Raw genomic sequence first — 14300 nt, 5'->3', positions numbered from 1 at the left:
TGCAGTGAAGATGAAGAGGATCGGGAGTGCTTGAAGCAAGCCATTACTGCTCTCCTGAATCTGCAGTGCAGCATGGAGCGCATCTACAGCAAACACTCCCCGAGGCGGCGGCCTGGGTAATAACCCACAGAACTACCCTGCTGTCCCAGAGTGGGCAGAGAAGGAGATAATTTATTTGGAAGGCATTGTAATCTGGGGTTTTGGGGTTTTTTTTCTTGTTAGATAATCTGTATATTTCCTTTTCAAGGCAGGTCTTTATGCCAGTTTTCATTGTACATGGAGTAGCAGCCCAAAACCTTCACAGTCCACTTCTGCGAAGAATATCTTACTCCTTCCCCAGCCAGAGCAGTGCATGTGGCTTATTTGGAACAGGAAACCTGCTTCGGGCAGGTTTAGGGCAAAGCAATAGTGATATAAAGAATTAATTTAGTTGAATCTTTTTTGGTCTCTTGGGATGGCAAATGTGGAAGGTGCCTATCGTGACTTTTTCTTATTCATTCCAGGGAGCAGGTCTGTCGTTTCTATAACCGACAAATAAGAAGCAAGCACTTGGCCATCAAGAAAATGAATGAAATCCAGAAAAATATTGACGGCTGGGAAGGCAAAGATATTGGGCAGTGCTGTAATGAATTCATAATGGAAGGTGGCTTGACGAAAATCGGAGCCAAACACGAACGCCACATCTTTCTCTTCGATGGTTTAATGATCAGCTGTAAAACTAATCACGGACAGTCGCGGCTTCCTGGTTACAGCAACGCGGAGTATAGACTGAAGGAGAAAATTATCATGAGGAAAATACAGATTATCGATAAAGATGACACATCTGAATATAAACATGCCTTTGAACTGGTGTCTAAAGATGAGAACAGTATCCTGTTCGCTGCCAAGTCTGCTGAAGAGAAGAGCAACTGGATGGCCGCTCTGATTTCCCTCCAGTATCGCAGTACGCTGGATAGGATGCTCGATTCGGTGTTACTACAAGAAGAAAACGAACAGCCACTGAGGTTGCCCAGCCCAAACGTGTATCGTTTTGTAGTGGAAGACTCAGAGGATAACATTGTTTTCGAGGACAACTTGCAAAGCAGGAACGGCATTCCGATCATCAAAGGAGGAACGGTTGTGAAATTAATCGAAAGGTTAACGTACCATATGTATGCAGGTATCCTCTGCGTTTGTTATGTATACGTGGGTTTTAGGGTCATGCTTGGAAGGGCGATGGAATGAATGCTTTTGTCTTCTGGTTGGGTGTAGAGTTAAATGTAAAGCAGGATTTGCAGGGCAAAACCCCAAACGTACGTGTTACTAGATCGATCGGCTCTGCTGTGGCAAAGCTGTAAGAAGATGTTGGGTATGCAAGCCCTCTCCCCTCACAAAAAGGTATCGGGGGTCTAATAGGAACCACTAGTATGTCTGTGGGGCCGTCACGGCTGAAGCAGCGGCGGTGTTCAGGCTGCGTGACTCCGGAGGAAGAAAAAGGTTGGAGGTTCTATTTCTTACGCTCCAACCTGCTGCTTTGTGAAGTCCCTCGGGAGAAAAGGGTGCAGATCACAGCCGGCATTCTTCAGCCTGTCCTCTGCAAGCCTCAGAACTGAAACCTTGGTGTAGGTCTGTGAAGTGCTGATGTGGATGAAGAGGTTGGGTCTTCGGTTTGGGATGAAAAACGTGCTGAAAAGGGGATGCAGGGAAGCTGACGGAAGGATGCTGGTGGAAGCCGTGTGCGATTCCTGTAAAACTTTCAAATAATAACGGTCTTCTTACAGAAGGGCCTGGTATTTGTGAGCCTTTTTTTGTAAAACTAAGGCTAGAGAGTGCACATTTAAAAAAAACAGAACAGAGGCCGTTCTCACACTGAAGCGCAGTGTTGCTGCAGCCGGTCATCCGTAGTTGTGTTGTCCGAGAGTCCCAAATCAGCCCCTTCTAAGGTGTGATGGCTTTCGGTGGCCTGCCTTAGCTCTCTTCCTGCTTTTTTGCATCTGAGTTGGGTAGCGTAACAGCAGTTTTCACAGTGCAAGCGCTTTGCCCTTGGGAGTCTTCAGTGAAAGCACTGCCTCCTGGGCTCCTGTGAGCTTGTTCCAAACGGTGTTCAGAGCCAAAACCAACAGAGTCCTCTCCCTCAGCCCCCAACGCGGGCATCTCGGTGACTGACAGCATGTGGAGGGACTCTCGGCGGTGCTTTTTGTTTGTATTTAGGTCAAAACATGATTTTTTTTTTTTTTAACCTGTCAGTTCACTGCAGGTTGGTGTTAGTTTGGGAGTTGTTTGGAGCAGGCTGTGCGTTCCCAGAGTGACCTCTGTCACGTCAGAGAAGTGTCCAGGTGATACCAGGACTCCATGGGAGGTAGCAGATGGGGAATTAATTGGCATTTAGATCGCGAGCCACTGTTAGCAGCGCACTGCTTGTATTTTCTGCTTTACTGAGAACGTGGCTTACAAACATAATATAAAGGAACCCACACAGGTTAGAGAGCAGAGCAGCAGCTCCTATTTTAAGAGGATTGCAGGTCTTGTCTGCAGAGCAGAGCTTCTGCCTGCCTGTTCAGTGGTAAGAATGTCATAAATAGTACTGAGGAGTGAAGGTGGATGTGACGTGGCAGCGGTGCAGGCCAGGGCTGCAGACTCAGCAGCATTAGCACAGAATGAGAGCGCTACTCCTTCTAGCTTGCAAGTGTCTTGCTGCGTACGGATCCCTTAAAAATCTTGAGCAGTGCTCTGCAGGGAATTTAAGCCTTCTGAAAAGCAGTGTTTGTCTTCATCTTCTGTGGGTTTATGGGAAGAAACTCGCTGCCCATATGTTGAAGACTGCAGGTGTAAGCTGCCTGCACGTAACGCTGACGAGCCAGGACTGTTGACAGAGCAACAGGCAAAGGAAACTCAACAACCCAGAATCCACACTTGTCCCTGAGCGTGTGCACACGCACTTCTCTAGGCCTGCTTTTCCTGTCTTTCAGCGTTGCTTTGCTCCCAGGCAGCTCTGGAAGCTGCTGCGTACCACGCAGCAGCAGCGTCCTGCCCCATCTCCCTGGTGAGGGGGTCTGCTGCAGGGATGTCAGGATTAGGACCAGACGGTGACCCTTCGTGGCTTGCAGTGAAGGGGTTTGTCCGTCAGCTTGCTCATTCACCACCGAAGAAGCTCTGTACAAGAGCAGAACTAACAGAGATTAAGGGAACAGTGGTTTTCCTTTGATGCTTCTGATGTAGCAGCGTGGGCCTGGGAAAACGCGGGGTAGCTTGCGGACAGGCACATCCGGCGGTAACACACCTACCGTAGGGGTGGGAAGCAGCATGAGGGAGGTGTGACAGCATGTGGAGATGCAGAGTCGTGAACCCCTGCAGGTATTTGCCACGTAAGGCCTCTGCCACGCCACGTGTTTCCTGACCGGCTGCTCTGCAGCGGGTGGGTGTGTGTCTGGGGCGGGTGTGCAGTCCCCGCTGCAGGTAGGAACCATTTCGTCGGGGTGCTGGAGCTATTGTTGATGTCAGGAGCAGACAGCCTAGTTCTACCGTGTTTTGTCTTTGTGAAACGGTGGGGCAGCTGCGTATTCGGGGATGGTGAGCCATCCCGCACGCCAAGGCTGCGATGCAGTTTTTGAGAGAACGCGGTGTGCGCAGTTGAAAGCTTTTACAGGGGGAGCGTGTCGAAGACTAAATGAAAATTGCACAAGCAGCATCGTTCCTGGTGTTTTTCGGATTACGGTGCTTGACTTCTAACCTCAGTGTATTGTCTGCACTTGTGAGCGTATGCGGATTCTGTTTCTGCTATCTTGCAGTTGGGTAAAAAACCCCCACGCACATCGTTTTCTTGTTCTGTCTTCACAGATCCTAATTTCGTACGTACTTTCCTTACCACCTACCGCTCCTTCTGCAAGCCCCAGGAACTGCTGAGTTTACTGATTGAAAGGTGAGTAGTGATCATCCTTCTGGAGATACTGAAGGAAAGGCTTTGTGTGTTTACCTGCCCCTTCCCTGCTCGGGTTCTCGGTGCCGTTGGGGCACGTGAGTGTATCCCACTGTGCCTAAGTCTCCGTGGGGGAGCAGGGGAATGTTGTAAGCAGTTTGTTTGAAAGGCATGGGCTCTTAGGGTAAACAACAGTTAATACAGTGTGATAAAGCTGCTCTTAAGCTTTCTTCTAATCTTCCCTTAATCAAGCTAGCAGGTAGTTAAAGACCGTACATCCTAGTCTAGACAGCTGGTGACAGGCAGAGAACCAGTGAGTCAGCAGGGTGAGAGCTGGGTGTGTTAGCAGGACTCAGCTAGGGGAGGAGGGAATTCCAGGCAAACCGGATAGGAGATGAGTGCTTGAGTTCCACCGCGCTGAACTTGTTTTAAAATGCAACTTTTTAAGGGTTTGTGTTTTGTCTCAGTTGCCATCAGTTTTTTTGGTGCTTTTGTTGGTAGGTTTGAAATCCCGGAGCCTGAGCCCACCGAAGCAGACAGGCTGGCCATCGAGAAGGGGGAGCAGCCTATCAGCGCAGACCTGAAGCGATTTCGCAAGGAATACGTCCAGCCAGTACAGCTCAGGTTGATTTGCTCTTCAATTCGTTCCGTTTAAAGCCAGGTTTTGGTTCACTGACCACACGGTGATCCTGGAGACGGTAATCTCTCCTGGAGACAGCCGTGCTGTCAGGCAGGGATTTAGGCTGTCTGCAACGGGAGTAACATCCCAAATCACTGATTAGTCACACAGGCTTCTGCTGTTGTTGCAACTGTACTTTGGTCCTCCACTGCTGGCGGCTGTGATCACCGCCCACGAGAGCGCTGCATGGCCGCTGCCTAAAGCGGCTGTGGGTGAGAGATGTACAACTGACCGTGTTTCTGACTGCATTGTCAATGGATTCCTTGTTAACAGGCCCTATGGAGATAGTTTCTCTGTTTTCCATTCTTTTTTTTTCAGCTGGTATTTTACTCCCTTTCCCAGCCCCGTTGGTGTATTTGCACACAGACAGGGAGGCTCTTGTCTGTACTGCACATTGGAACGGGCTGCAGTGAATCTTCAAGGTCTTGCTGACCAAGCTGACTTGGGGGGAACAATTCAGCGTTTCTAGCATGAGCGAGTCTTAATTGTTTCCCTGGCAGTCAGGAGGAGACACAGGTCACAACCAATATTTGCTAGAACGACTTTTATTCGTTAAACTGGTTTTATTAGGAGCATCAAGATGTTGACTATTGGTGGCAGAGCGCGCTCAGTTACTCCGTTATCACAGAGGCATTCACGGTGACCTCTTAGGAGCAACAGCAGTTTACTCAAAGGGTCACACTGACATGCCAGTTCCTTCAAGGTGGGTATTCAGAAGGTCACTTAGGGATCCCATTTTCATCAGATACCTGTGTGCCTATATAAATACAAATCTAAAAAGATAAATATGGATGTAATATTGTCATTTTCATCAATATATACCAGCCACCACCTTCTTGGATGCGATCCAAGTTACACGGCCTCAGCGTAACCTTGATACTTGTGTGCGCTCGTGGCCTCCTCCAGATTTATCAGGCCCTTGGTGTTCCCAGTTTATCAGCTCCTGCGGGTTCAGCGGGATCACTGTCCTCCACAGTTATCAGTTCTTGGGAGAGCTTCACACGCCTGCCTCTCAGCACATGCTTTTCCTGGCTTCAGCTTGCTGTTTTCGGGTAGCTGGATCTGTGTCCATCCACATAGGTGCCTATAGAGCCCTTCCCCGAAACTCATACAGAATGGGCTTTTGTGGCTGTCGTGGTTTAAGTTTTGTTGTATTGCTTTTGTTGCTGTTTCTTAGAGTCTCCTCTTCTAACAAGGCCTGAAGCTGCTCGGGGGCCTCCTCAGAGTGCCCCTTGGCATGTGCATCCTCCTGCAGTGCTGCTGCCGTAGCTGAGCAGGACAAGTGGAACCTGTAGGAAAGCTTGAGGCAGCAATTAGCCAGGTTTCTTGCTATTAATTTCCAAAAACAACTTAGCACTTTTGTTATCTTTGAGCTGTTTGAAACCTGGGCCCCATTCCAAAGTTTCCAGTTTTGGTTTCTGGCTCCTTTCCTTGTTTGGGAGACGAGGACACCTCTTTGCTGTCTCATTCGTGCTGTGGTTGGTGGGCTGGGTCCCCTTACTGGTGCCTGCTGATGAGGTGTGGTTGAACACTGCTCTTTAACACACACCCTTCCGTGGCTGATGGTCATCTTTGCATTTAGGAGGCACTGACTGTCTCTGGTAGCTTGAAACTCTTGAAAATAAGTGTCTGAACTTGAGGTATTAGGTTGATATGCCCAGCACTTGGTCAGTTCCGGTGGTGTTAGTAGCACTGACCTCTCCACCAGGGAGATCTGAGATTTGGGAAGAAGGTGGAGAATGTGAAGATGCCCATCCCTCTCTCCCTTCCTTCCCTGCCCAGCATTACTCCCCATCTTGTAGATGCACAGGCATGGAAACGCTGATGTCTTTGACTAGATAATGGCATGTGAGGTCATGAGAGAGGGAGGTGCTAAGCTGGAAATGCAGTCAGCAGAACCCGGCGATACTTCTTGCTCTTTCAGTTTTCCTACCCTGGTAGCTGAAAGGCAAAGGCTGATTAGATAAGACGCTGTATTACTGGGCACTTGTTTCAAAACTTGACTCCTTTGACAGAAGCTGTCATTGGTTTACAGCCCAAATCACCTGGTTTGGGTAAGCATTCTTTCATGGCCTAAACCTTATTCTTTAACCTGCACACTGGGAAGAGGAGAACTGTCTAACTTCACGTGTTCATGAAGAGTTGCCCTTCGTTTGACTGAGCTAAACCAGCAGCTTCTCTGGTGCTCTGACTCACAGCAGACTGGGAGGTGCAATCAGTTGTCTGCCCCATTCTTCTGTGATACTCTTGCCCTTGATCTGCAGGACTGAGCCACTGCAAACAGCGGTCTGATTCACAGTTAGCACTGGTTTGCCCTAATCTGAGCTGCGGAGGGTGGGGGAGTTCAGCTGCTTCGTCTGCAGCTAGGCATTTCTGCAAAGGCGACGGGGCAGGAGGAACCGCCCCTCGCTGCAACCAGCACAGAGTCATCACGGAGCAGTTTGGGTTGGGAGGGACCTTACAGACCATCCAGTCCCACCCCCTGCCACGGACAGGGACACCTTCCACTAGACCAGCTTGCTCCAAGCCTCATCCAGCCTGGCCTTGGACACTTCCAGGGATGGGGCATCCACAGCTTCTCTGGGCAACCTGGCCCAGTGCCTCCCCACCCTCTCCGGGAAGAATTTCTTCCTGATGTCCAATCTCAATCTCCCTCTTTCCTATTAAACCCGTTACCCCTTGTCCTGTCACTCCCTGCCCTTGTAAAAAGCCCACCCAGCTTCCTTGTAGCCCTCCCAGGCACTGGAACTAGCTCCTCCTCTGAATCTGAGACCATGGGCTCCCCGTTAACCCCATCATCCTGTCCCTGTATAAGTGTCACTGTCTCTTGTACTGGCTGATGTAGGAGATTTTTGCTCACTCTTCAGGTGAGGTGATATGGTGCACCCCAATAAATTAAAGTTTTGAGGTACAAACTCAACTCGTTTACCTGAAGAAGAGGCAAAAGAGTTTTTTATTGTGATACCTCCTAAGAGTAGAAGGCAGAAGCGCGTTGTGGGTCGAGTTTAGAGGCTGGTTTGCTAGTGCTCGGTTTAAGAAGGCATAGAGAAGCATCAAGAGAAAGTTTAGTGTTGTCCTTAAAGGAAGTACTGGGTGGAACACAGCCGTGTAATTTAGAAGTTGTAAACGTGGGGCAGTACAGTTGCAACGGCTTCTAAGCTGAAATTTCTGCATAGAAAAGAAACAATGACAAATTTGTTTCTTACTAAATGGGAGATACTAATTAGCTTTTTAAACTGAAAAAAGGAAGAGAAAATCACATTAGAAATACCAGTTTTAACTGATGATGATAAGCTTTCTCCTCTTCTGAAACCACCTCAACGCTAGCATTCTTTGTATAAAATTTAAAACATCCACCCAACTGGCTATATGCTGCGACTGGAAAATGAGGTTTTAAGTACCTGTTGACCTCGGTGGTCACTGGTGCCGTGCTCAGCCCTTGTTCTGCCCTTGTCCACGTGCGTTTTGATAGTCCTCAGCTACACGAACCTGTAACGCGGCTTCTGTAGAGCTCTGTTTCATTCAGTGGTTATGTGGGGGAGTCCTTGAAAACAAAGCATAATTCTATTTTTTCTCTCCTTTCTCAGAATACTAAACGTTTTTCGTCACTGGGTAGAGCATCATTTTTACGATTTTGAAAGAGATCTGGAGTTACTCGAGAGGCTGGAGACGTTTATTTCCAGCGTACGAGGTATGGTAATTGCATTTCGGTGCAGCCTGCTGGGCTAATCCCGACAGGTTTCGGGCATGACATTATCTTTACGCACACGAGCAATTTTAATGTGTTTAATTGAGCTGTTTATGAGCCTCTCCTTTGCATGAGCAAGCTTTGGCCTGGGGCCTGAACAGCTACCAAAAATTACTTCAGGCCTTACGATCTTGCACTTGAGCGTATTTACTTCTGGACGGCAACGCTCATCCTGGCCTGACTCTACAGCAGACCTGTTAGGGTTCGGACTGGCGCCTTCCTCCTCCCCGTGTTGTAGAGAATTCCTTCCATGTTGGTTGCCGAGACTAATTTTTTCCATCTTGTTCTTTTCCCATTTTTCCTGGTCGTTTTCGGAGAAAATACTCGACCTGCTTGGGATCGCTTCCTCTGGAGCAATCCCTTACCAACTAGCAGACTTTTTTGGCAGCCTGTGTAGAGGGCAAGTCAGTCGTAGTCATCACCCTGGCAATTCTGGGCTTTTACTCTTCAGGTTGCCAGACCAGGATGATTTAATTCTGACACCAGCTTAGGGAACGGTAGTTTAGCTTTTGCAGAGGTCTCCATACCAAACGTTGCTGACCAGAGAGGAATAATTCCATTTGGGTTAGTCTCTTAAAAGCTTCTTGTCTCGAAATGCTGAGGGTACTTCCCATCTTGTCCACTATTCTGTGTTGGACAGAATATTGTGGACTGCTGTGGTGAACATGTATTTCTCTAGTCATTTTGTCCCACTGGGCATGAGTACGGCGTGTTGCAGAGTTCTCACTTGAGGCTTGTTTACCTCCGCAGTTCTTCTCCGCTGAGTAGCTGAAGCTGGGAGGCCAAGTGGAGACGGTTGCAGCTAGGGGGGGAGGGAAGTAAAATACAGTGTATACAGGGTCACTTTTTTCCCCTCAAAAACTGTCAGTAAATGTGATGAAACACAACTGGGTGCGCAGGATGGTTCTTACGGTCTCTGTTTTGCAGGAAAATCCATGAAGAAGTGGGTGGAATCCATCGCTAAAATCATCAGGAGAAAGAAAGCTCAGGCAAACGGCATTAGCCACAACATCACCTTCGAGAGCCCGCCGCCCCCCGTGGAGTGGCACATCTGGCGTGTCGGGCACAGCGAAACGCTGGACCTCATGACTCTGCATCCTATAGAAATTGCTCGGCAGCTGACGCTTCTCGAGTCTGATCTTTATAGGTAGGGCCCGAACTAATAACGTGTCGTTTTATTACGTGATTTGAGCACGAGAGAGTTCTCATTCCCAGAATCGGCTGCAGGTACGTCCCCTCGACTTGCAGAGTTTCTGCAAAGAGGTTTTCTTGCCATCTGTTGCACATCAAAATATGAAATGGAAAAAAAAAAAATTGTTTTATCTCCACATCAGACTTCTGACAGCAGAAATACGTACAGCAAGGACACTGAAGTACTCCGAGTCGATAATATGAACTTGTATTGTCTCCTTGTTAAAAGCAAACTGGGGTTACCTTGGTGAGACATGCTTGTTGCATCCTAGAATCCCAGAATGGTTTGGGTTGGAAGGGACCTTAAAGACCATCCGGTTCCACCCCCCTGCCATGGGCAGGGACACCTTCCACCAGACCAGGTTGCTCCAAGCCTCATCCAGCCTGGCCTTGGCCACTCCCAGGGATGGGGCATCCACAGCTTCTCTGGGCAACCTGTCCCAGTGCCTCACCATAAAATGAAAAGACGACGGTCTGTGCTCCTTTTCCTGTGCAGCTGCACGGCAGAGGAGTTCCGGGCGTGTAACTGTAGCGCTGGTACGTCAAGGCCCTCTGCTTCCGAAGAGGTTTTTTGGTCTGGTACCATAAGTACTCTGCTGTTACCTGTGATGAACAAAGCTGGCCTTGATGTGAGAGCTGGGTTTTGCTGGCTAGAAATTCTGTAAGCTCTTACCAAACTTGAAGGTGTAGTATCCTTTGGGGCTTCGGTGACAGCAGGTTTTCTGTTGAAATAGGCCACTTTGCCAGCAGATTGCTCCAAGTACTTCAGCTTCCTTTTTAAAAAAAAAAAAAAAAATCTGATTGTCTTTAAGATGCTTTCTTTCAGGAAATTAAACTTAATCCTTTGTAACTTCTTACCTGAAAATGCTGATTCGAAAACACCAATTTCCATTAAGACAAAAATGTATTTCCCTCTATAGTCGAAGACTCGTCCAAAAGTAATTTTAAGGAACCGTTTTGCAGCAGATTAGATTGGTTTGTAGTTGTGAAATGCCAACTCATGATTAAGGGAAGAAATAATCTTGGAACACAAACACAGAACATGCCGTTATTGCTTGTACTGAGCGTTCTTCTGCACCTTGCTTTGTCATTACCAGGGCAGTACAGCCTTCCGAACTCGTTGGTAGTGTGTGGACGAAAGAAGATAAGGAAATTAACTCCCCAAATCTACTGAAAATGATTCGCCATACTACAAATCTCACTCTCTGGTTTGAAAAGTGAGTACAAGTGGGGATGGTGGTAGTGGCGTTGACTCCTGCAGAGATTCTTTGGGCTGTTGAATTCTGTTGCACGGAATCTCGAGGTGTAGCAGCTCATAGGCACTCACCCGGCCTGGCGAGTTTGAAGTGAGTCTCACCCTGGGCCTCGCTTGGGATTTGCTTGATTATTTTGCAGGATATGCCAAAACCTCCCTTGGCTTTCCAACGTGAACATGTGTAAGATGTGATTACATAAATTCCAACTTGAGATCCTTGAGAGTGAGCCAGAGTGGGCACACTGGGTGTACCGCACCGTGTTGGCTTGGAAATTTCTGATTTAGTAGCTAGCAAAACGTCAAGTTTTATTTCTCAGTGTTTCTCCAATTATGTCTTTTGATTAGGTGCATCGTGGAAACGGAGAACTTTGAAGAGCGCGTGGCTGTGCTGAGCAGGATTATAGAAATCCTGCAGGTTTTCCAAGATCTGAATAATTTCAACGGCGTTTTGGAGATCGTCAGCGCCATGAACTCGGTGTCAGTGTACAGACTAGATCACACGTTCGAGGTGAGTCTGGGGCATTGCAGAATCCAGAACACACCCTTCTGCAGTGACGTCCAGTTACCCGTACCACGCTTGCTTCCGTGGAAAAAAACAGGTGTGAAATGCTCGGTTAAGAGGCAACGCACGAGATGAGCGGGGACTCTCCAGGGGTTGGTTGTGGGAAGCAGAGCTTGTCAGCAGATGTTTTCTCGCGTGTATTCAGCCTGAAAAGGGGAAGCGCCGTGGCCGTTCGGTTGTTGTTCGTTAACCTGTGTGAAATGAACCTGTTGCTTCAGTCAAGCATTTTATGGGTATGAAAGAGGATCCCAGGACTGGGACACGCTAACAGCAGCATTTCCTACCTGCGCAAGAGATGTGGGGAGGGGATAGCGAGAACTCCCTTTTCAGTTGATCGCAAGAACTTCTCTTGGATGAGAGAATCTCGGGAAACTCAGACTGTCAAGAGTCAGAAACAAGTAGCTGCTGAAAGGGGTTCAATGGACAGGAGGAAGAGACGCTACTAGACAAGCTGTGATTCCATTTTTCACTTGCCAAGGAAAAGAAATGCCTAGGACTTGGCAGCAAAGCCTCTCTCGAGTAAAACAGAGCAGCATGAATGAAGTGTTGAGTTTTGTATGTCTTTGAAAGGCAGTAAAAGGCCTTTTTGTTAAATTCAAAAATTAAATGTTATTTTTTTATTAAATATAAAGACCAGAATTATGCTTGTAAGTTGATAGACAGAACAGTGGTCTGTTGACAGTAGCCTCATGATTCACGTGACTGAATTCTTGGACTGACAGTGCTGTCAATCCAGAGCACATCATCTACAAAAGTGGTTCTCTCAAATCTGAATTCCAGGTCTGAAGTTTTGCTGAGAGCAAGGGAATTGCCTTGGTTTTGCTAACTGTGCTATTGAGAATTTACATCTCTATTGCGTTTTTTCCTTTGGCAACTTAGGCACTCCAGGAAAGAAAAAAAAGAGTTTTGGATGAAGCAGTAGAATTAAGTCAAGATCATTTTAAGAAGTATCTAGCTAAGCTCAAGTCGATCAATCCACCCTGTGTGCCTTTCTTCGGTAAGTAACGCCACGGCAGGCTCCTGCGGTGTGTACTGTCAGCCTTGGGCTGAGTCTGGTGCGGTTGTGTTCGTGCTGCTTAGAGCGTCCAGGGTTGGTTTAGTGCTAAAAATTCTGTGACAGAGATGTGACTTTGGACTTCCTGGGTTTGTAATGTTTTTAGACTTCGCAGAATGGTTTGGGTGGGAAGGGACCTTAAAGCCCATCCAGTCCCACCCCCTGCCATGGGCAGGGACACCTTCCACTAGACCAGGTTGCTCCAAGCCTCATCCAGCCTGGCCTTGGACACTTCCAGGGATGGGGCATCCACAGCTTCTCTGGGCAACCTGTCCCAGTGCCTCCCCGCTCCCTTCAGGAAGAACTTCTTCCTGATGTCCAATCTCAATCTCCACTAGGTCAGGTAAAAGATTTAGTGTCTTTTATATAAAATTCATTTTTCTCGTTCAATAGACAGATTACTGGTATTATTAATATTACCTTACTTCGTTTTATACTGCCTCCTCATTAGTGACCTGGAGATGTTCTATTTTTTTTCTAAACTCATGATCTCATGCAAAGGAGATAAAGCATCTTAATTCAATAATACATTGTTCCTGTGTGAAGTACAGACTTGATTCGTTCTTCCCAGCTAATAAACTGTTGGGAGTGTGAAAGGGAATGGTCTACCTCTGCTCAGACATTTTTGTCATTCGTTAGGAAGGATGAAATCAGCCCTTGGGATGAAAATGAACTTTATAAAACACTTCTTTCTTTCTCAGGAATCTACCTAACAAATATTTTGAAGACTGAAGAAGGGAATCCTGACTTCCTTAAAAGACAAGGGAAAGAATTAATTAACTTCAGTAAGAGGAGAAAAGTGGCTGAAATTACAGGAGAAATTCAGCAGTACCAAAACCAGCCTTACTGTTTACGGATAGAGCCAGAAATTCGGGTAATCAAACGCTAAATACCTGGGTTTGGGGATAGGAGAGTGAGAAGAATGTACATGACAAGTACTGCCAAGTAATCTTTTAGTACTAGAGGTCATCTTGTGTGAACAGTGGCTGGTAGACAGCAAAGTACCAGCCAGAAGTGAGGTTTTACTTACTTGGATTCCATGTTCTGGATGTTGTTCATCCCCTTACTGTCCTGCAGCCTGGTTTTTAGCAATAAAGCGGACAGAATAAGTCATACTGACTGAAGAGCAGAACTCTGGGGAGAAAAAGCGATGCCCTTAAGCTAAAACGCTCTGTACGTGCCTGGTGCCTTTAGTCCTTCAGGCATCCTGGGGTGACACCTCTGACCAAAGTCTGCAGCCCCTCCGACACCCGACACAGATCCCAGCAGTCGCTCAGCGGCAGCTAGGCAGATGTGGGGAGGCAGCGGTGTCGGCCAGCGTTAGCTTTAGGAAGGGGAAAGGATGCTCGAGTGGTTACTCGCCTGAGAAAGATCAGTGAATCCCAGTTAGCAGTTTACAGAAGATTTCACTTCCCGTGCCTACCTACCTGCAATAAGGTCACGCTTCCATGTCAGGAAGCTTAACCGTGAACTTGACTGTTCCGTGCATTGGGTTGGTTTTTATTTATTTCAGGGAACGTTTCACTCTTGATTTTCCTGGAAATAAGCTTCACAGTAGTGAAAAGCTAGCTTTTTTTTTTTTTAAATCAGTGAATTACACACGTTTCATTAAAATTCTGTGCATCTGCTTATTTTTAAAATACTATTGATGCTTGTTTCATTTAGAAATTCTTTGAGAATCTCAATCCTATGGGGAAGATACCAGAAAAAGAGTTTACAGATTACCTGTTCAACAAGTCGTTAGAAATTGAACCTCGAAACTGCAAGCAACCGCCTAGATTTGTAAGTCGGATCTCATGCGTAATTGTCGTGTTGAGTTTTCTTTAAGTGAATTTCTGGGGTTTGTTGTCTAAATGTTTTGCGTTGTTGCAAAAATTGAAGTATACCATAGAACCCCAGGCAGCGCTCCAGGCTTG

General features: G+C 47.2%; 1 protein-coding gene across 1 annotated transcript; it reads left to right on the top strand.

Moving 5' to 3' along the window:
- Positions 1-5: 5 nt before the first annotated feature.
- On the top strand, positions 6-14166 carry LOC104514443 (son of sevenless homolog 2; the record flags this gene model as incomplete). The annotated part of the gene is made up of 11 exons (XM_010158124.1): positions 6-116; positions 504-1159; positions 3817-3898; positions 4397-4519; positions 8162-8265; positions 9250-9469; positions 10611-10730; positions 11114-11276; positions 12210-12327; positions 13086-13258; positions 14050-14166. Coding segments are annotated over 11 exons (1987 nt in total), but the record flags the coding sequence as incomplete, so codon positions are not given.
- Positions 14167-14300: the final 134 nt, after the last annotated feature.

The sequence above is a fragment of the Eurypyga helias genome, unplaced genomic scaffold (genome assembly GCF_000690775.1).
Source record: "Eurypyga helias isolate BGI_N326 unplaced genomic scaffold, ASM69077v1 scaffold34478, whole genome shotgun sequence".
NCBI lineage: Eukaryota > Metazoa > Chordata > Aves > Eurypygiformes > Eurypygidae > Eurypyga > Eurypyga helias.
This window is presented reverse-complemented; position numbering and strand designations above follow the sequence as displayed.